Source organism: Cyclopterus lumpus, chromosome 5, assembly GCF_009769545.1.
Source record: "Cyclopterus lumpus isolate fCycLum1 chromosome 5, fCycLum1.pri, whole genome shotgun sequence".
NCBI lineage: Eukaryota > Metazoa > Chordata > Actinopteri > Perciformes > Cyclopteridae > Cyclopterus > Cyclopterus lumpus.
In genome coordinates, this window is record NC_046970.1 from 7,833,867 (window position 1) to 7,857,645 (window position 23,779).

Genomic DNA, 23,779 nt, shown 5'->3' on the forward strand with positions numbered 1-23,779 from the left:
AATGTGTTTAAAAATAAAATAAAAAACCTGACATGACAAGACAAACAGCTGCTTTTGGGAGGGGTAGTTGAGGACGAAATACAAGAGTCAATGCGTTACTGATTCAATTCCCCTAGACTGGGAGGAGAGAGTGAGGTCACTTTGGTCAGACCTAACTGAGTCAACTAACTGACTGCAGTCTGTGCCAAGCATTCATCCAGCCTCATTAAAATGAATCTCTCCAAAGCAACCTAGTTGTAAGCAGTTTCATGTGGAACTATTTTCTTTCAACCATAGCTCCTACGTGAAACTGCTCAAAAGTAGATTATCTGGAATAGGCGGGTCGTGATTTCTGGAAAGAGACATTGCTGTTGAGTTTTTCCAATACATCTAGTCCCATTATATAAGAGAGAAGGCCGACATCCCAAAGGCTGATATCTCTAAAACTTGGCAACTCACATCGAAACTATCTAGATTGATAAATAGCACTACAGGTAAGAGGGAAAATATGTATTTTCACATTTTGGGGTGAACTGGCCTTTTCACTCAAAAGATATATTTTATAATAATAACAATAATAATAATATTGTGCTTTCATAATATTGGGTGACATATATATTGAATCATATTTGTGTCCAAATGTTGATGGAGTGAGAAAATATTATCATGCAAAGAATAATTGAATGCTTTGGCTACGGAGATTGCAAGAACTATGATTGGTTAGCATGGGCTGCTTGTGTTTTCTCTGAAGCTCTAACCCTGGGGAATCTAAATAAAACAGGATTGTATGGTTATTCTGACCTATTCATGGTTTTGGGTCAATTTCCAAAAACCCTGGATCATATACTAGCCATAATGTAACTCAATAGCGTCTTTCATGAGACTGGTAGATATCCACTTGGTTCATCCTCCCAAAACATTTTCACAAAACAGTTTGTATGATTTCATTTTTTGTCCGTTTTCCTAGGAAAGTCCAGCAACATGTCAATTTCCGCAGTACATTCATACTGCTTTTTCTAAACATTCATCTACACAGGAAATTGTGTTAAGTTTAGGCAATAAAACTACTTAGTAAAGTTCCGAAAAAAAACGTGAAATACTAGTAGCAAAACTAGAGAGCTAAGTTTAGGAAAAGAACTTGAAATATTTGGTTAGGTTTAGGTTTAGTTTTGTTTGACCCCGCCCCCCTCCATCTGCCCTGGATGGGTTTTTGTGGTCCCAATACTTCCTGGTTGATGATTACGTGGAATGATATACAAAAATTACAGCGCATTCATTTTCGTTGGTATAGCTACAATCGCTGTAAGAGAACAGCCTGATGCTCCACAAACATTTGTAACATAGGCTTTAATTTGAATAATATGTAGTCCCCCATTAAAATTCCAGATTAGTTCAGCGACAACAGAGCTCCTCGAGAGCCCCAGAAGACATGACACAACCGTTTTCATAAACAGCTGTTGACTGGTAAATTAACTTTGGCAAGTAAAATGAGTGCCCCATCAATGTCAGGGATTACATCAACATAAAAAGCTGTGCACGTCACCTCCTGAGTTAGATTGCGGCATTCAATTCGAGAAACCCAGAAAAAGGCCGTGGCATACCATGACGGTGCATAAATTGCTGGCTAATACAATTTTAATGAGGTGTTTGTAGGGCAGGATGACGTGACGGATCCAGCGGAGGGGGCCGGTGATGCGAGGACATCTCTGGTGTCAACACCTCCCCTGGAGACGCTTTCTTGGCGGCTCAGCGGAGCCACTTCTCGCTGTGTTGCTCGGCAGTGATGAATTAATTACTCCAATCTGCCACTCACACAAACCACCTCCCTCTTCTGGTTGTCTTTGTTTTGCTATACACTCACACTGACTATGATGCGTTTTGATCACGTTTGAGTAACTCTTCGGAATACGTTTAAGATCATTAAAGTCGAGTGCGAAGGCACCGGAGGAGGAACGGTGAAATATGACTTGTTTGGCACGCAGATAGAAAATCAACTACTGGCTCATCATTGGAGTACAATTCTCTGATGCATCCCAAATGAATATCATCAGCAGCTCTGGTCTGGCACAAAACCCACTGCATTAAAGGCCACTCATCCAATAAGGAGTAACAGCAAATAATAAATGCTTTCACTATTGATCTCAGTTGAGTCTGGCAGCGGCCCCAGAATAAAGGAGGACTCATCAGTGAGAAGTAGAACCTGCATCACGAAACAAATTCAGAGCCAAATCAGAGAGTAAGTATACGTCGAAGGGCCATTAAAAGTAGCGACTTCTGCATACACTCAACCACCAGCAGGCACACACACATAAGTTGGGCTTACCAGCTGTCTGATTCCAGCTCAAGCAAGGACCTATCCGAAGCACACTGCAGACACCACATGTTGCCTTCTTAGTCCCTCTGTACTCCAGGCCCATCACCACCCTTCCCTCCGTGACTCCATCCCCGGGCTTAAATGCAGCTCCTCACCCTCGGATACCTCTTTAGCTCTGGCCGCCCTTTAGGAGCATTGTGAGGAGGGGCGTTCGCAGGAAGAGGGGAGGGAGTTCCTCCAGAGGAAACTGGGTCGTGTGGCAGCGGGAGCCCTGGTGCCCCATAGATGAGGAGGGTCTTAATTTAAACAGGAAGAGGCAGCAAGTAAGAGGCAAAAAGCCCATGAAGATTGAGCAAGATGGGCTTTATTTTTAGCAAGACAATCTATGCGGCAAGGAAAAGGTCTGGGGAAACCCCCTGGATGTACCATTTTCGCTGCAGGAATGTGAGCTTTACCTCCGTATAACTGTCTACAGCTTCACATGCCGTGTCCGATAATCATAATCCGATAAAATGATCACGACCACAGTCTTCTAATAGGGAAAGCAGAACAAGCAACAGCTGCTTGGCCAGTTGGCCCGCTGAGCTATCCTTTAGACAAATAAGGTTTATGGGGAATGTTTGACTCACATCCCCTCCCATCTTTGTGCTGATGTTTAGGGTGATAACCCCCCCCCCCCCTATTCCCCTGCCCCCTATCCATTTCCTTATAATGACATCATTACCCAAACAACGGGCGTGTATCAAGTGGGCCAAGGATGTTATCGAAACCAAAGCAACCGTGCAGCATAAAGCCCGGAGATAACACAGCTAATAGGTTTGGTTTGGGTAGAGATCCGAAGGTCTGATTCTGCAGTGTAACCTCTGGTGATATATCTTCGCTGGAAACATGCCTCAAAGAAACTAATTCTTAACGACTCTATATAACAAGGAAAATAATCCTAATTACAGTATACGATAAGTGAGAGTGAAGAGGGAGCTGAAGCAGAATACCTCTCTTATGGGCCATTACAGGGCTTAATCAAAAGGAGCTAAATGTTTCCCATATGGTGACGGTTCACAGAAAGTGTAGCAGAGAGAGAATACAGAGCTCAGTATAGTTAATTATAAAAGGAGTTAAGATGGTCTCTCAGAGGACAAATGTGGACATACATTCCTTTACCCTCCATTCTGGAAGTGCAACTCTGGACGATGCTAACCATGGAGCTACCTCTCTAGTCCAGGACCACAGTTGGGTAAGATTTCAGAAAAAACTATACCAGAGTCGCTGTAAAAAACAGAACTGAAAAGTGAAATTTCTAACAAAGTCTTGAGTTTAGCTTTATGTATACACTAATTTAAACACTCAGTTTGGCCTATAGCTCTGTCAAAGACAGTTGGTTCTCTTTAACAGAAGTTAACAGCCACTACATCAGAGCCACTACAGAGCTTTACAAACAAATATGACCACTTGTTGTGTCAAAAAAAGGAAAGATAATTCACCGTCAAGAGTTGTTTGACCACTCAGCGATAGATGCAATCGTCATCATCCAAAATGGCATCTGATAAAAGGGTTATGACAAAGCACTTTACGACAAAACAAAGCAAACAACACAGAGAGGGGATTTAAAGGTAGATCGGTGCTGGTGATTGTTGAAGAGCTTGGAATCGATGGGCACAAAACAAAAGGTCATACGATTGTAAGATTATACAGTAGAGATATTGCTTTAGGCAGCTAAACGGTAGCTTTTAGCTAGAGTCGTTCATCCATTTTCCCCGTTTGGCAAACACTATTTATTCATCTATTGCAAATAAAAAGCTTTGGGCTCAATGTGCCAGGTTTCTGTGCGTAACAACTTGTATAGGCGCTACATTACAAGAATACCTAAAAACATTACTTGAGATGGCTCAAAATGACAACATTTAGTAGCAGAATATTGCCTTTATATTATTCTGTTATTATGGTCATATGACTGTCACTGCACTGATTGTTATGCGCTTACCTGTATGTTAATTATCTATCGGTCGCACTTAAAACACAGAGGAATTCATGAAACAGCGGCTCCTCCTAGAGTAGTTGAAGAGAAGACAACTCAACACCTCTTTGAAGGGTTTGTATTACGGACACAACTGTCTGCCCAGACCCCGAGTGGCACCAGTAGGAACAGTCGTCCTTGTATTAATCCTGACTGGACAGCTCTGGTCCAACTATAACCACCAGTAAACACCACTCTGCCTCCATCTACAATGTCCACATGTCTCCACCCCTCCCTGCTCACCTCCTCCTACATGCGGGGTGACAACACTTCACTCCTAAGGCGTTGCTACTTTTAACATGTTGCATGAGACTGCTTCCTCTCCAGCAGGCACAAAAATAGAGTTGCTTGACAGACACTGCATTTTCTGCTCCGCTTGGTCAGTAAATTGACCAGCCGGTGTGAGTGGGGAAGCTGGAGACAAATTCAACTTGAACAGCCAACTTAGAAACACGAGGAGCTCACATTCTCAACTCTTGACAAATGTACAATTACATGGCTCTATATCCTAATACAGAGGCTGCACCATGTACCTGTTAGATTGTGACACAATCTTTAATACGTGCTGTAGAGCTGAAAGAGTTCATCAAGAAACAATGCAAAACATGAAGCAGGTTCACCTTCATAAGTGTGAGGCTGTTTCTCTAAATATCTTCGGGTTCTCGACTGTTGTTTCGGGCTAGCTATCGGTACTCTATACCATTGGTGCTCAACCTTTTTTCAGTGATGTACCGGCGTGAAAGCTTTTTTTCAGCCAAGTACCCCCTGACCAGTGCAAAGCATTTTTCGGTTGAAAAAAAGTTGTAATACACAGCGCTGTGCAATCAGTGTCTGATTCAATACAGAATATATACAATTCAGTTTATGAATTTAAACTTATATTTTATTGAATATTTAATAAATAACTATTTTGAAAGGATTTAAATGCTCATTTAAAATATATAAAAAAGAAATCACGTACCCCCTGGAGTGCTTTTACGTACCCCCATTTGAGAACCACTGCTCTATACCTTTATCGAGTAGATGTTGAGCGAAATGACGCATGACCAAGTTGTATGGAAACTCCTGAATTGAGTAGGAAGTCTATTTATCACTTTAGAGGTACTGGTACTTTTTTTGTAATTTTCTCAACGATGACCAGCCCTGATGTTGGATGCACAAAACGAGCAAATCAAAGATGACACCTGCTAGTGAGCGTGTGTTTGCAAAAAAAGCATTTACGTTTCCCGGGTGGCTTTTAGTGTGTGTTTGTTGTAGCTTGAAAAACAAGATACTTTTTGACCCAATTCTCTCTACAATCCAATTCACCTTAATTACGAGCCGGAGGTAAATGTACTTAAACAGGCACGCTATTTAAACAACTTACTGCAGTCATTAATGCTGTTTTCCATTACCCTCTACCAACTTGGAGCGAAGACTGCAGCATGTTTTAACATGTGCGTAGGTCACACCAATAACAATGTCAGCACATTTATAATGATCTCCTCTTGCACAAGTCATGTCCTGTTTAGAGACACTGGGGAATAAGTGCATTTTGACATTAAAACAAAGATGTAGGCAGCAACCCCTCCTCTGGCCAGCTGCATCACCCCACACCTAAAACTGGTGGAGGCCCAGACGGCTGGCCGTGGCTCTGGCTGTCTGCTGTAAAGCTGTTTGGCTCCAGTTCAGCCCTGTAATCCCTGAGCTCAGAACCCACCCACGTGTGGCCTTCGAAAGGGAGGCCGTGGCAAGAGCCTCTCAGCCTCCCAGAGCCTCTCCCCCAGAGAGAGAGAGACAGAGAGAGAGATAGAGAGGATTAATTTAACCAACAACTGGCTCCAATGATATACATGCATGCTGACCCTGACCTGTGTGGTATGCATATGCAGCCCACAATATTAACTTAAAAGACAAACACCGGTCGCATGCAAGCATCCATACATTTGTGCACCCTTTAGCAATCATACACACACATAAAGTATGAGTGTGGAGCTGGCAGACGAGGATGTGATGTTGATGACCATATTGCATTAGGTCTGTTCAGTGTTTATGTTCTGCCGTGGTAGCACCACTGACCAGCTAGCAGTTATTCAGCTTATCGCTGCTAATCCTCCAGCTGTAACTCTTCCCCATCCTGTTCCTGAGCTGTCCATTGGCTCCAGTGCCAACACAGAAACCATTACGCCACAGCATTGTGATGAGAAGTAAATACTGAGCAACCCCAGGGAGAGGCCTAGGTAGGTTTAAAGTCACGGTGAAACAGAAGTTAGAGCGTCTTTAGCTTCTGTACTGTCACTTGTTTCAGTGAAACGCAGTATTTGTGGTGTACAGTTATAGCAGGGATTTAAACAGGGGGAAAACTCTGGTTCTGAAAATAGAAGCCAATGAGGAAGTGTCTTAAACTTGCATTATCTCTACTGAACACCAGGGGGCGACTCCTCTGGTTGCAAAAAGATGTCAGATTGCATAGAAGTCTATGAATTACTCTCTGACTTCCCTCAGTAAACATTGTGAGTTCATGTTCTCAATCTCTAGTGTCAAGTTTTCTTGAATGCAGCATGATGTTCACTTAGTAAATTATGGTCCATTTAAAGCCAATAGACCATAAAGCAGAGTATGCTTTAAGGCGGAGCTACATTGTGATTGACAGGTCGCAACCAGAGACATAACGTATACGGTGTCTCTACGTCACTTCGCTAAAGTGCAAATTCACCAGCCGGTGTGAGTAGGGAAGCTGGAGACAAATGTGTCTTGCACGTTCCGAACTTCCGTTTCACTTGGCCTTTCAAGGATAGTTTCAGTTCATGAATGATATCATTAACCTGCATAATGGGCGAAATCTGGGAACTTGGTGACATCGCTGTAACAAAGTCTGGCGAGGCTAAGAAACACGTGCAGTCCGGACACCAGGCATTAAACAAACGAGCAAGATTAGATTACCAGACCAGATTATCCAAACCGCATGGTAAAACAGAAAGTAAGCATACCTGTACTGTCCTAACTACTCAGGGAAACTGCACACGCCTACTGTAAATACGGTCGATCAAAGTTCAACCAGTCAGTCAGGATTTATGGACACAAATGGGAAATGGTTTCTGCAGGGATTTCCAGGGTTCATTTGAAGACGTTTAAGACCTTTTTACTACTACAAAGAATGCAATTAAATACAAATTTAATGTTCGTAATGGCCAAAGTATGAGACAAGTATGAACGACAAGGCTTTTGATTTTTTAATTTGCTCACATTTATATCACATATTTGTCACCGCTTCCCAGCTGTATTCAACAACAGATCTGAATAATATAATGAATCCAACTGAATAAAAATATAAAAGGTGAACATATGGATGTTACATTAAGTCAGAAACAATGCCAGCAAAAGGCTCCACCATTAATAAGTCAATGAGTTGTCTATGACATGACAAAAACCTTATAAATAAAACTAGTTTTGTGGTCTAAGTGTGATTTGGTTGCAATCCACCAGCCCCATTGTCCCGAGCTTAGGTGGAGGTGTCTAGGTCTTGGACCCTGTTCGGACATAAAGTAAGCCCTGGGTTGAAGTGAGTAATACTTGATTTCCAGCCAGTTTTTACTAAAATTGACCCTTTCTCATCATGAGAAGAAAGCACGAGCACTAGCTTGTTTGAGACTTATGGACGGATAAACGTCTATGTGAGCCGTGGCCTTAAGCGCATATTTGATTAAATGTTGACTTAATGAGTATTATGTTATTATATGTGAGACAAGTGATAAATAGCGCTCACACAAAGACACAAAGGTATTTTATCATTTTTCTTTTCTCTTTTAAATACATTTAGAACCAGTCTGATTGTCTGACTGCTCGTGTTTCTTGACCCATGTGACTCGCTTCTTGCAAGGTCGGCTCATTCCTAGACGTCAGCAGCTACATTTGTGATTACAATGTTGTTGTTGCTGGTAGGAACGGCTGCCAAAACGACTTAAATAAGACCCAAAATGTAATAAACCAGATGTATTCTCTAAATAATCCTGGCAGATTGAATCTCAGCAAGAGAGAATGACTTTAGACATTAATCCTAACATGGTGCTGTGGTTTTACTTTCTGTATTTGTGCTCCTCCCAGGGTTGAGCTTTTATCTCCAGTGCCTGTTATTGTCAGGTCTGAGCTCCCGCGATGCTATCTCAAAATTCAAGACAGGAAGCATTTTTCTGATGTCCTCCATAGATACAGAGGGTGACAGTGCATCATCGCTGCATCGCATAGCTGGCTCAGGAAGCCCAACGAGATTTTGTCCAAAACAGAACTCCCTAACAATCAGACTTCAGCAGGTCATAAAACATGCACAACAGATCCTGGAATGTTTTGTTCGCACTGAAACCAGACGAGAGAACTCGCAGGGATGTAGACCCGAGGCACTGCATTAGTATTCATAAACAATTTTGCTATTCCGGGGAGAGCGGGCCCGGCTGAGCATGCTCAGACTGCATCCGAGAACGTCTGGACAGTGGCTGGGTGTGATGGAGGAGGAGGAGAGGCGATTATGGAGGAACACACATTTCATGACACCAAGACTAAAAATAGCATTTCCTCATTTTAAAGTTACATTTTCATATTTTTGGATCAGCGTGGTTATTTGGTGCCACTCTGATTTTGCAACTCATTCTCAATTCACAACTCAACCCCTCGTTGTCAAACACAGGCGAATGGTCAGTGGCCCAACGCTTCAAACAGTCTCTTTTAAAAATAAACTTACAACGTAGGTTGACTTGCGATGTGAGGTGATTGTTTGTGATTTTGGGATATACAAAATAAACTGAATTGAAATTGAATTTAATCTTGGTTTGGGTTAAAATAACTACGTATGTGACGTAAAATATGTCAGTTTGTTACGTACTTAAGTACATAAGATAAAACTACAATGAAATCAGTCAATGTTGACTTGGTTTTACATGGGACTCGAACAGAACTCTCCGGGGTCAGAGTCCTGCGTTTGTTTGACCAAACATTCATTCAGAGCAGAACAGAACACTGGACTTTTAGCTCAACCGTTGAGCCAACATGGATGAAAAGAGGCGCTCAGAATTATGGAAGTTTGAAAGTACCGGAGCAAAGGATGAAGATCTGTGACACAGTTAAAAGCTCCAGAATAAACAAGTCAATGGACTTGGTGTTGAAGGTTTTGTCAACAAGGTCAAGAATGAACCTTCAGGTTTATAAGTCTGAGTAATACAAACCTAAAAGGCTCGTTGTGCCCCCAAATCTTCGAGCAAAACGAAACGACGAACAACTTAAACTGCTGATTGTTATAATAGGTCACCGAGACGCTGCACATTTGCAGACGTTTATGAATGTGATTTGAGGTTTTCATTCTTTCCCAAGGCTGTGTGGCGTCTGGAGTGGGGCCGACCAACTACTCAAATACCCAGAGACCAGACTCAGTGCGCTGGTTGAGCGTCTTGTCCTGGGTCCGTCCTATACTCTGGATGTGAAACCGTTTGTACCTGGCACCAGCTGCGTCATACGATTGAGGCAAAATGGGATTTAATCCCAGGCAGAGTGGAGAACTCTGACCCTGCCAAGTTTTCAATCCCACTGAATATTCCACACACTTCTGCAGAAACTGAGTCCCTCTGTTCCAACCTCATGCTCCTCCCGCAGCTGCACACTTACGCTCTCTCAAGGTGAAATTAAATTCCAATTTGCAAAGCCCATTTAATGAAAACACTGAATGCTGATACAAGTCAATATTGAATTAAACATTTCACAAAAGTACTGAAGTGGGGTCTTGCACCGACACAACGTATCCTCATACCACCGTTTGGATGATATCGTACAAAATAAAGTTATTCCTCATTTTGTAAATACAAGTTAGGTTTGGGCAACAAAGATACTTGATAAGGTTTCGGAAAACATCTTGACATATATAGCACGATTTAGGCAACATAACTACTTAAGTTTCAGAAAAGATGGTAAAGTACTTGGTAGAGGTTCAGGTAACAAAATGACTCAGTAAGGTTTTGAACATTGATACCGACGACGTAAATGACATAGGCATGGATTTGATGGGATATCTACGAATTACGGTGCAATCTGACCAACAGCATTTCGAATATATGATGGACTGACTAGGTGAACAGGGGAAGAAGGGGGAGGTGAAGGGAGGCCGAATCAGCTGCAGAACCCCATTATGTCAGTTCCCTGCTTCCATCCATTGCTCATCACTGGAACTGAGTGGGCAGTGCTGCCGCCAGAGTGACTGATGGGCACGACCATCGGGGCAAAAACCATGCAGGGATTCAAGCGCAGTGGCAACGAATGGCTACGGATGCTGCTTTCAAGGGCACGTTATCCAAGCGAGGGAAAGGAATACGGGGCGAACAGGAGGAGCAGCTGTACATCATCCGCGAGGCACAGGACCGAAAATACTATCTACCGAAAGGGGAAGAACTTAACCACCATCTGGTCGAGGCCGAACAGGATAGAAACCCTGACGTCAGAAACGGGATATAGGAAAAGGAGCGCAAACAACTTACAGAAAAGCGTTTTTTCTATGCAGCACAGCAGCTGGTAAGTCACTGAAATGAAGGATGAATGTTAAATCAACCCCCAGTCAGGTACCAGGGAGTCTGGCGGACATGAACCTACCTTCATTGTACAGAACAGCTCTGACTCCAGGCCTGTCACTCTCCACCTGCGTAACCCGACTGCAGCTGGTACGTTTCAATTCCAGAAAGATGTCAGAAAAACAGGCAGTGACAAGCAGAACTCCTCTCCTTCACACTGATGGAGTGTGGATCTGGTGCTAGTTACTGTGGCTGTAGGAAGCACCACCCTGCCTGGCTCTCCCCCCTCCCCTTTTTATTTTTTATTTTTCCTGTGGTGTAGAACACACACTGAGGGCTATTGAAGGACAGGCAGCACCTCTGTCTGCTTTCTGGGCGCTGTTGATGTTGGCGTATGCGGCGATAAAAGACGCCTTTTCTCTCTCCTGCAACTCCCCCCTTTTCCCCTTCGTTCCCTCCTGTCCTCCTGCTGGAGTTTTTTTCACCTTCGCAGAGGAGAGCTGTGAGGCTGAAATGAACAGGTTGTGTTCCGGCCATGTGTGCCTGCCTGTCAGAAGGAAAGGGAGTGGCAGCTTGGTGAGACACACTTGATTACCCTGGCTGATTATTTTTGGCACCCTCCTAAAGCTGAAACTCTGCACTCTGTTCTCTCAAATAATTCTCTCCCACTCGTCACAACGGTTCGACTATCCTTCATCTGACACTTCAGTTTTTTTTTGTTTTATAACACATGCCATCACATACCCAGTCAGGAAAAAGCAGAACGTGGCACCCACAGCCTTCCTCTCTTCCTGTCAATTGACAGCCTCGGGTGAATTTAAAGAAATAGGGAGGTAGCTTCTGTGTGGGACACTCCCACTGAGTTGTAGTTAAATAGTAAGGAAGCAAATATAGATCAGTGTTTGTGAGGCGGCGCATGAGAGACTTGGTCTGAGAGGCTGAATGCGGTTTTCCATTTTGAAATCTATTTACAAATACTTAAGCTTCGATAACCAATGGAGTAAGCCACAAAGGTACTTCATTGTTCCTCCACCTTGAATGCCCTAAAGGTGCTGAGACAGAGAATGTCAAAGAACCACAATGCCAAACATGATGTAAAGCTCCACTAATCACAACTTTTTATATTAATATAGCAATCGGCAATCTTTTTTTCTTTTTAAAGTTATAATTATGAAGCAAAACTCCATTGGTGTTTAGATATAAATCTCTAAACCTCTCCTTCGCTAGGCAATTCTGTCAGCCATTTGTTTGCAATCTCCCAGGGAGATGAAATGAAAACACAGGGTGTTTTGCACTGCCTTTTGTCACAGCACTGAGATCAGGGTTTCTTTGGGTTTTTTCTTGCTTTGGATGGGCTGCTATAAAGTTAGAATCCAGAACCGGGTACTACAAGGAAACCAGGACAATCAAAAGAAGCAAACATCTATTTTTATCTGTCCTATCTGCTCTCAGGTTTGGCCAAGCTTCCCTCTAAAATGCTTATTGCGTCTTTTAATATAAGCGCAGCACTTGGACCTTGCCTTGAAGTGACCTCTGGTTGCCTCTTCCTGCTCCTAGAGATCCGTTGTCCTCTCCTTGAACACTTCCTTCTCAGATGGGGCCTCTGTTGACCTTTTGAACCCGTACTTCCTCCTACATATCTCCAGACACTTGGGCTCTGCTGCTCTACGGTAACACCGCGCAGACAACTTGTGTCAGCTTGTTGCGCTCGTGGCTGTCAAGGACGTTCTCGTCTTTAAAAAAGAAAGAAAGATGCCTCCGTTCAACCTCAGAAACAAATCTGACAAGGCAACAGAGGTGGTGTTCTGCCATGAACAAACTGAACCTTCCCATGGAACAATGATCTTGTGTAACTGGGTCTGAAAGGCGTTTTTCTAAGAAAAGGGAAGCTTGACGCTCATGATTGTTACATGGAGGGCAGAATATGCCTTATCTGCTTCATCCGTGAGTCAGTGTGGGAGCAGTAACCCCGGAGCAAGTGTAATATACAGTCTCAGCACGGTTGGAGGGATCAGTCTTATTTATGACAAGGAAGAACACTAAAAATCCATTCCAGTGAAATATGATTTGGACAGTCAGCAGAAGTTATTTCCACCAAGTTAGAGAAATGATGGATGTCGTGAAGAGGAATAATTGGTAATTGTTTTTTAAAGATAGAAGAGTACAATATATAAAAAAAAACAGGAAGGAACCTTTCCGTAATCCATTAAAGTCATTATTTCCCATAAACGACCTTTGCGGGGGCTTGCATTCAACCATTTGTCACCAGCTTTTTAGTGAGGTGAGCCCCCCTCCCTCCTCTCTCCTTAGGTTACCTGTAAACCTAAAAACACCACATTGTTTCCATCTCCAAAGAGATTATCACCGGAATGAAGTGGAACAAGGCAGCGAGCTCCGGGTCTTAGATGTGACAAGTGTTGGTATTCTGATTATTCTGGTTCTGGTCAATGTTTACAGTCTGATTAGCAATTTAAGACGCGAGAATATTGTTTGCGTCTACGACCGGGTTGTTTCACAGTTTTGCAAACTTTATAAAAAGACAAATAAGAATCTAAGTCATCACCAAGGGATGACTTAGATCCACAATTATGAGCCTGATTTTATCCCAGAGGAAAGGAGCATCAATGTTCAACCCTAATGTTCACTACAGCCACAACTTGTACTAACATATTATGAATTATTTTGCTTGTGCAGTGTCTTTAAAGTCATGCCTAGAGGCAATAGTTCACTCGGAACTGCAGCCCGGTTGTAGCAGTGAATCTAAAACAATATGACGCGCCATCGTTCACAATGCACATCTTCTCCACAGCGGCCTGATATGTCCACCGACAGTAATGCTGGTAATAAATCGAAGAGACGGAGTGCCAGCAGAATAATCCCCTCCGGCTTTTCCCTGCCACATGTTACCAGGCCTTGTGGCAACCTGTTGACGCCCAATGCTGGGCGCGCACGAACAGATTGGAATCCGCATGCACGCTGTCTGAACCATGCATGTTATAACCAGGACAGAGAGAGGCGCTGGAATGTCCTACACCGGCTACGTCTTCACATGCAGTTCCTTAAGTGTGATTTACTTTGTCGAAAGTAACACAAATTGTGCCTTAAAATAGAAAGAAATATGTCACGTTTGTCCATAAAGACCTCATTCCTTAATAACAAAAATAGTTGAAGTAGTTGTGTAGGATTTGATGGCATCTAGGGTCGGACTGAACACCCCTCCACTCCCTCCTCCCTTTCCAAAGCCAAGGCTAACTCCGTTCCCCTCGCTCAGAGGCCATCCATACCATAACAGTACATATATGAAGCGCTCATGCTAAGCTAACAAAATAAAAACAACGCATTTCAGGTAACATAGATATGAAAATGATATTCCATTTCTCCTCATAGATCTCGCTAAATGCTACACATGCGCATATTTGAAAATATGCACGGCCCGAGACAGTGGTAGATGTTTCCAATATGACTGCAGCCATTTGCACGCAAAGTTTTGATATGACACAGTGAAGCATGTACCGATGCGTCGCTTCGCTTTCAACCAGAGCCGGATTATCCACCTACGCTGAGCAGATGTGAATTGAGACCTGGTTGTTCCCCCTCCGGCTCAAAGCGAGGCCCCGTAAAATCCACCTCTCCACACGACGACAACGACTCCGCTTCGGAGACGAAAGCAAATGATGATTCAGCGTTTGAGATTTGGAATCAGTTCAACCTCAGCAAACTCCAATCAGAATCATTATCCTGGAGCGTGATATTGAGTGAAGGGCCAGCAGAGCAGAGCTTCACCTTCTGCCCCTTTTGAACAGAGCGACCCGATGACTCATCAAACGCTCGTCGCGGCTTCCTGGCTCCTCTCTCGCCGGCTCCAGAGAACTCCTCTGATTGGCCCATGATTTATTGAACACACGGTGATGTATCTGGCATTAAAAACAGCTTAAATGCTTCAGTGTACATTCGCTGGAGGAAAAGGGTCCTCCAGCAGAGATCTGGGATGTGTTAGCCGATGTTGCAGTTTCGAACACGTGCGGGAGATGTTTTGTGAAATGTTGGACGAGAGAACAAATTTCCTCTGTCCCCGTATGAAATCTGAAACCCAAATGAAAAGGTAAATTCAGTGGGCCACATGTGGATTCTCCTGAGCGTGAAACAACAACAGAGCTCAGCCCATTTTAATTCATAACCACGGAGAATTTCATCATTGTGGAATTATCTGATACCAAGCAGCTTAATGCTGCATAATCTAGCCCGACGTAAAAAATCCTGCCCCTCAGGATATCAACCAAGAACCGAAAGAAAAAGAAAAGGCCTCGGAGATGGAATTATATCCACAAAGATCACACAAGTCGTGCATAATCCTGTGCCACAGGCAAGCGCCCTCCCAAACCCATTATCGATTCATTAATGTGTGCTTTGCTAAAAACCTATTAAACTGTACTATGAGATATGCCCGATGAAGAGTCATGTTTTTGAGGGCGGAGCAGTGAGTGCCAGTGACCCTCCGTCTCGTCCGCGGCAACGGGGAGTGCGGCGTGTTGTCGAGGTCAGCGGAGAGCGGCCTGATGTAATGAACTATTCCTGGGTCTGTTTAACGGATCAATAGGCACCGACCGTCCTGTGCTCAGCAAAAAGAACTGGGAGGCAGCAAGCGGTTAAAGAAAGAAAAGAATAATGACAGAAGGGGGGAGTGGGGCAGAAAGGACAACAACAGTCTCCCTGAGAAGTTGAAGCGTCGCTCCATGCCCTGGTTTGCGGCGAGCCGTGGGTGTCCTCCAAGCAAACATCAGCTGCCATGACATCAGACTACAGGAGAGAGATGGGGAGAGGGGATGGGAGGTGGGGGTGGGGGTGGGGGGAGACACGCCAGCGCAGCTGCTGCAGTCGTCTCTGCCAGACACCCGCCGGGGCTGGCGGGTGTAAACAGAGTGCACTCTCCTATTTCCACCTCACACACGCACACGCAAACACGCACACACACAAAAAGATGTAGGTGGATGACATGGGAAAGGAGACGTGAGAGGGTGAAAGCGGCAGCCCTACCGGCAGAGAGACACGGAGAACAGCCCGGGACAGAGTCGACGCCAGCAGGACGAAAGCGAGCGACCATCCTCACACCACTACAGAGACAGAGAGATAGAGCGAGAGAGAGAGAGAGAGAGACGGCTTGGGCCCTCGCCACCCTCTCTCCATCTGCCTCCTGTGCTCTCCGAGCCTCTCTCTCCCAACCCCTCAGTCACTCCCTCGGCCCCTCCCCTCTTCCGCTCTCGCTCTCTCTCTCTCTGCCTCCCCTCCCCTCCCGGCAGAGCTGTGTGTCCAGCATGATGCAGCGAGTCCGGCGAGTCCTTGCCTCCGCTGATAGTGCTGCAAGGTCAAGGTTTGTTCCCGTCACAGCCACTGAAAACACCCCGAGTGTGCAGGTTTAAAACATGTTTTAATTGCACAGGCTGGGCCGGTCCCTCGCTGGGTGAAAGTCTGGTAATTAACGAGATGAGCCGCTTTCGAGTTTGATTCAGGGGAAATTGTGCACACTTTGTGCTTTGTGCACATTAAAATAAGGGAAGAGAAAAATCAATCAGGCTCCTGAGAATAAGTTCTACTTTCTGCATCTCTTCTTTTTCCTTAAAATGGCAGAAGATTGATTCTACAGAGTTTCAGAGATTTCAGCACATATGGTGGCGGTTGTCATTTTAGGATATCTTATAACGAGAAGATAGCTGTCATCTCGATCTAAAGGAGCTGCTGTCAAGCCAAGCTGTCTAAAGCGGGAATTATGCTTGGCGCCTCCGCGGCAGGTTTCCGTCTGTCCGTGCACGTCCAACATTTTATCGCTACGCTTACCTGAGCGAGAAAATTAAGAACTCGGACGAGCTTTGAAGGGCTCGTGTAAAGTGTAAAAAGTGTAAAAAAGTGTAAAAAGTTTCCACTGTGACCATCCTCTGGGAAGCTAAGGCTTGGCTTTGTCTAATTTTTTATTTAAAATAAGTAAGTAAGGTATAAAAAAAACAAGTAAATATTGACTTGGTTTTTACATTGGACATGAACAGCGGTCACCTGTGTGAAAGTCCTGTGTTTGTTTGGCCATCCAACCTCCGTTCCTACTCCATCAGTCGCTCTGACTTACTAGTATTGACGCCGATGTTTTTACATTGGAGTTAGTTGAAAGCCCAAAAGCTAATCATACATGCCACTAAAGGGTTCCTCAGTGGCACTAACCAAGCTGCAGTATTAACAAAATCAAAGTGAGAACGAGTTGGTCTTAAATCTCTTCCAGGGCAACTTTGGAATTTGTTTAGAACAACAAAGTATTCTGTTAGTTTCATCCAAAGTTACCAATATGACAATTTAGATCAATCATGCCTTTTGAAAAAAAGGTTTTCAATTCACGTTAACCACGAGTTTAAATATGTGACCGTTTCACTTTCAGACTACGTGCGGTAAAAGGGTGCAGTTTGGCCCGTCTGAAGCTGATAACATTGGAAATGCAGGATGATACTTTGGTCAGCGAGATCAGAGCCCAAGAATGGACCGACTCTTCAATGTTCATTCGTCCCACGGGCAGTTCAAAACCAGTATGTCTCATATGTTCAGAGAACGTGACAATTATTAAAGGGGTAATATGAAGAGCAACTACAAGACAAATCACAAATTGTACCCACTCAAATCCGAAAGGAAGGCAAAGAAAAATAAATCTAAGAGCCCGAGATCAGAATTCTAACACATGAATTCACTGCTTAACAATGAAGTAAACGGAGAGAGAGCTGAAACAAGTGGTTTCAATAACAACAGATAAAGTCCCTGCACAAAATTACTCTTTTTAGAAAAGATGAAAATAATATCATCTTGTGGTGTTTTTTTTCACTTCACAGCTGGAGGAAATTATTTAAAAGCTGCAGGAACATTCAATAAAATGAATTGTAGTACTTTATTTTAAGAGTCACATTTTTTAAAAGCTTTAAAAATTAAAAGCTTTAAAAATTCCAGCCATTATTTTACTTGAAATGAGAGAAGAACATATATTTATTGTCTGCAGTATTAATAATAATCCTGTTCAATTTGAAATCTGACAGTAACTATTGTTGAGATATTATTCAATTGAACTTTCTTTATTTGATGTGTCAGTTGTTGGCTACATACAGATGTTGATACAACTGCTAGGCTACATCAATGTATAATATACAGTACATGTTAGACATTATTGTGATGTCCCGGATCTTTGCAAGAGGAAATTATCTCGAACTTGACCTTGCTGAATTTGAATTGAATACCCGTGGTAAGTACATTGGTCTGCACCATACAAGTACTGAGGTGATGTTAATACTAACCGGCTGAGAACCACTGCTGCATCGACACGGCAGCACAGCCTTGATATGAAGGTCTGTGCTTCTTGTTTGCTAAGAATTGTCATCTATGTGATCTTAAACATTGCTGAAACCGTTAAATCCAGCTGCAAACAAGCTGATGATGAAGCGCGCTCCCCTGAATCTGTGAATGCGGGGAGGTTAAACCAACTAAGCACACAGAGTGTAGCATTCTTAGTGAAGAAAAGCAGGGCCTCAGAGGATAAGACTTACTGTTGCGGCTGTAAAATGCAGCTGGCACGGAGCGGCATTTATATCCGGATCGAGCCTCTCTATCCACCTGGGAGGAAGCTTGCCAGGGGTCAATGCCCCCTTGAAACCCTGGCACTCACGGGCCTGTCGCCCCGACGACTGATGTGGAAGCGCGACTGTTGCCGGTGCCAAGCGGGATGGGACGAACAGAGAGAAAGGGAGAGAGTGGAGCCTCGTCTCTGTGCTCGTATCACAAGGCCGATAGGATTACTGGTAATGGGATTTCCCACTAATGGCTCCTCCTGACAGGTGGCGTCCCTGTTTAGCTCAATGGCTCTAAAAACATCACAGAGGTTTAAAGCTTTCCTCGCTGGTCCCCGTGCTGCGGTTTGTATCAGTGCTGAGTATATTTATCTCTGCAGCAGGTACAAACACTTTATGCAAGTAAGTGATACCATGATTTAAGGCAGATTACTTCAGTTGAAGATTGTTTGAGCGAATAGCTCTGTTGTAAAACAGAAATATTGTTATTATTTTGGCAATCTTTTTAATTTACATTACTTGAATGATCGTTTTTTACCACGGAAATAACATGTTCCATAGAAGAAGTGTCAGTCTCCTTAACTCCTGTGTTTACTCGCATATTATTGTGTTAAAGGGGAAATTCAGTGACTTAGTGCTGTACTATTTGGGGGGACTCGCAAAAGACAGCTTTGACAAAGAATGGTCCGATTTGAAGCAGATCAAAAAAACACTGGATACTACATCTCCCATAACGCAATTCCAATTCATCTTTTGTTAGACCTTTCCAGCCAGGGTAACACCCATTGGCCGTTTCACAGTCTACTTGAGCAGTGTTGTCGATGACTTTGCTGATGTACTTCCAATGGACGTGTTCAGGTTTCCCTTTGTTATCATGGACTGAGATCAGGGATTTCAATCTATAGCGGTGTTGGTGTGTCCAGGCAGGCTGTTAAATTAGCTTTGGTAACCCTAACCCTAACCCTGGTGGGTTTGCAGAATGGAAGTTCCATAAGCGAGCCTCTTCAAGGTGACATAGCAATCTGTCTGGCTCAACACATTTCAAAAAAGGGGTTGCCACGCTGGCAACCAGGCATCAGCTTTGGGCTGCCAAAACTGACGATGTGTTTGCCATCTTTAGCCAAATAATATGAATAATTAAGATACTATGCAGTTATACGTCAACGTAATGATGGAAATATGCAGCTGTTGTCATGTCCTTCACAGAACCCTCACAAATTAGTCTAGGCCAATCACAGACATGTTACCCTGCTGAGTCAAGGTGCAGTCTAGCCAGGATGTAGAAATAGGACAGTTGCGTATCCTGACAAGTTTACATGTATCAGCCAGCGAGGATTACGATGTGAAAAATCGCTGAGCTGCGGCATTATTTTAAAATGCTGGGGCAACCCGACTGACACTAAATCAGAATGAATGATTTGATTGGATCAAACAGGATAACACGACCAGTTCAACCCTCTGAAACCACAGAGGGACTAATATTTAGATGCGGTTAAACCCTGCAGCCACTGCAGGCCTCCCCAGATTGATTGGGGTTTAGCCTTTGTGCTCAACGGCATCTCAATGGTGGCTTTCCTCCAGGAGGACGAGGATACAGAAAGGGAAACTCCTCCTGAGTGGCAGTGACTTGTCCTCCACCACTTCCTGCATCACCAGAAAGACAACAGTAGCTGGAGGCGCGTCATAATGTAATGATGCTAATGAGGATAAAGCAGCTTGCTACCTTTTCCCCATAAGCCCTGGAAGCAGGGCAGCTTGTGACATCACAGGGATCAGCAGCACGGTTACACACCTCGCGACAGGAAGCAGTGCGTGAGGGTGCTGGCGCCGGGCAGACGTCATGAACGAAACCAGAGCAGAGGGAAGTTATGGCAAGATATACTTTTGCACATCTTTTTTTTTAATATATATATATATATATATATATATATATATATATATATATATATATATATATATATATATATAGCACACACATACAGAATATCAAAAAGTGTAAAGAATTGGAAAATAACTCATAATTCACTGTTGAAATAAAATATATAAAAACTATGGGGGAAAAAAAACGAAATAACCAGCTAGTTGCTGGTTGCTCAGTATTCTTTCTGGCTCTGATGGCATCTGGCCAGTAGAGGGCGCCATTAATCCAATCTTTGGAGGTCTTGAGCACGAAGAGCACTCTTGATATTCAGCCCCAGCAACATGATCAAAATTAGGTGAGCAACCAGCAGATATTTGGCACATCTGACTTTCACACTTTCCAAAGAAGAACACCTGACACCTCTCACTTCACACTTGTCCTTCCCCTCGGGCTCCGGACATATTGGCTGATGTAATCCTCCGGTCTGCGGCAGAAATTATAATTGGGGTGAAGAGGATTTGCATTCGGATGAGGTGGAAACTGTTTTTTTTCTCTTCTTCTTCTTCTCATGATTCTTCTTCTCTCTTTTGACCAAAGCATTGTCTCCTGTAATTCTGAAGTCTTCCCTTTCTTCTCCCACCAATTATAACCCAGAGGAGAGGGGGGGGGGAGAGGGGGCCATCTTCATCAGCCCCAGTAACCACTCAGGGGAACTCATTAGAGGCGCCCGCAGCCCAGAGGCCTGGTGTTGTGCTGGCACTACTTCTAACGACTGCATCGGCACCATCGCCTCCGACGCCACTGCGAGAGAGCGCCGAAGAGCAGCTCCTTCACCTGACAGCCTGTCACAACACAAAGGTGTCCAGACGTCTCGCCAAACGTCTCTCTTTTGCGCGCGGCCTTCCGGATCCCCTAATTGAAACAAGGGTTCTCGCTCAATGCATAAAGCAGCTCAGGGCTGATTGTGGCGATACCCAAATCTGCAGACGCTCCACGCACGGCGGCTTGATGCAATCCCTCCGGCACTGACGGGAACGAAATGCAGCTTCCTCAGAAGAAAAACTTCTGAATCTGAGGCGGCTCCTTCGAAAGTGAAAATCCTGCCGTCCCCGAAAGCCTGTGATGTGAGGTTGTGATGTGAGGCTGGGATGCCTCCGCGGGGAGAAGACGAGGGCCCCGTCTCAGCTCGAGGTCTTCTTTTTTTGTCACGACATTTAAGCATATGCTCTCTCATATGTTTAGACCCAGATCTCAAACCCCGATCACATGGCAGCCCTCCTTTTTCGTACCAGGGCTGGCTGGCATGGCGAGCACTGACGCGTGCCTACTTTGGGTTGATGATTACAGGAGACGGCGGATGGGGTCCACTGACTCTCGCCGGCGGCAGCAGGTGTTTGTGTGCACAAGGCGGAGGGAGCTCATGAGTGTTTACTGTCTTGTGTGGAAAGATGATGGCCGCGTGCCACTGATAGGTTGCCGAGGGCCACCTCACGGGGCCCGAGACCGCGCATCGCTCGTTTTGTTGCAAAACCGGCCCTTACCGGGGAGTCTTCACCATCTTTCCTATCAGTAATAGTGACAAGAAGTTGGGAACACGGTGAGATTGGTAGAATCTCACAAGCTGACAGAGAATCAAACCCCCCCAAGGCTGACTAAACGTATTTGGAAGGACGAAAAGGCGATGGAGAAAATATTACCCAAACTGTCTGTCAAGTTTGACTTCTTGGCTCATCTTTAACCAGGGGCGTAAATATAGACAGAGTGGTGGCCCCGGGGCCCACTGGGTGGGGGGCCCGTAGAGAGAATGGCTCCTCCAATTTGTTACGGGAAGATCAGGCCATTACAAGCAAGAAAAAGAAAATGTATTAATATAGTGGTGCCATTTGCTATATAAACCCTTGAAAAGGCAGACCCATCTTTATCATGGTTTTCTATTTTTCCTATTTCTTGTACAGTCTGTTGCAATCAATAACAAAACAAAGCTTATTTAATCATACACTATGAAAAAAACTATTTGATTACATTTTTGTCACACTATACACATATTTAATGATGGTTGCTGGGTAATATTTATGTTAATGTTGTGTAATGTCAAGTCTCTATTCAATCATGTGATGAGACGATTCAATGTATAGTGGGCTAGCCCTGATAGCTTTCTACTTTCCCAATACAACAGCCTGAGGAACTGATTCGACTGTAAAATCCAACACATTGTTGGTAATATATATGTATATACACCTAATGTTGCCAGCTGCGGTTAGAAAAACAGACGCTGAGATGCACTGAGAGCTAAACACCTAACAAGCTCTGAAAACCCCAGGAGGCTGTTCAGAAACACGGTGTTTCCATCAGTCCTTTCATTCATTCATTTCTGTGAAGAAAACTAAATGAAATTGTGATTGTAAGATTTGAAAAGTTCCTAAAAAAAAAATCGGAGACTCAACTTTGATACATACAATTCATCAAAATTACTGGTTTTAAACAAATGTCCTGGAAAGCAAACCATTTTGATAATCTATTAATCGCTTTATAAAGTAAAATGCCCAATTACCTAGATTTTTTTCAGATTTTCTTTGTTTTTATGCAAAAATGAATAGAATGTCTTTGGATTTGGTAATTGAGTCGTTGCCTTGGGATTTGGGAAATTAATCTGTAATCCTTCTGCTCAATATCTCCTGTCCTTGCCAAGTGTTACGACACAAAGTAAGATATACATGTGTTATTTTGAATGGACAATTTAATTTGAGTTCAAGTCATACAAATTGAGCAAGGAGACATGTAATTTACAGACACCATCTATGTTTGAATTAGGGAATTATTAATCTCTTTCCAAGCGTGTCGCAGATTTAAAGTGGCATTCAGGTAACGTAAATGCAGAAAGGTCTCTCTCTCTCTCTCTCTCTCTAGTGCCTTTCCATTTTGGTTCATCCTTTCTGGGCCCATAAAGCTGATTCAGATTCTGTCGGGTATCTATTCATCACAAGCACAGGCACTTTGGCGAGCGTGTAACGGCGACACGTCAGAGGCACCAAACACTGCTGCGTCGCCAGCTTTCATCAAGGAGAACTTTGCTTTGGCGAGAGCTTCCTTTTCAGCTTTCCTTCAGCACTCGCCTGACAGCTTTCTGTGCAGCCTGACTGCTGCCATTCCAATGCTTAAACACACAGAGCCAACCGTAACCGACCGAAGCAGATGGTGTTTACAATACATTTCACGCAGCACATGTCAGACCTCGGCACAGACACGGCCGAGCGTCACTTAGCAGTCCACCAGCAGACACTCTGAAGAGACTCCATTGAGGCCTCGGCACAGCCATGAGCTTGCACAGTCAGATATTAGACAACGTCACTGTCCCGTCTTTTCGCACAAAAACACAATACAAGGCAGCCTTTGACTACTTCACGAAGGAAAAATACAAAATACTTTTTAGACTTTTGAGGCATTAGACATTGCAAAAGCTAAATCGTACAAAAATGTGCCGTCTTAGGTGAAAGTTGTCAT

The 23,779-nt window shown here is 43.9% G+C and overlaps 1 protein-coding gene across 6 annotated transcripts in view; it reads right to left on the reverse strand.

The window, feature by feature from the left end:
- iqsec1b (IQ motif and Sec7 domain ArfGEF 1b) overlaps positions 1-23,779 on the reverse strand; it is a 178,606-nt gene that overhangs the window by 16,513 nt on the left and 138,314 nt on the right. Inside the window, exon 1 of one of the 6 annotated variants that reach the window (XM_034531982.1) lies at positions 2,303-2,415. The exons of the other annotated variants lie outside the window; for them this stretch is intronic. Within the exon in view, the coding sequence (XP_034387873.1) occupies positions 2,303-2,361 (59 nt within the window). The 5' untranslated portion in view covers positions 2,362-2,415. Of the gene's footprint in view, positions 1-2,302; positions 2,416-23,779 lie in introns of those variants that run through there. 6 annotated transcript variants of the gene reach the window in all.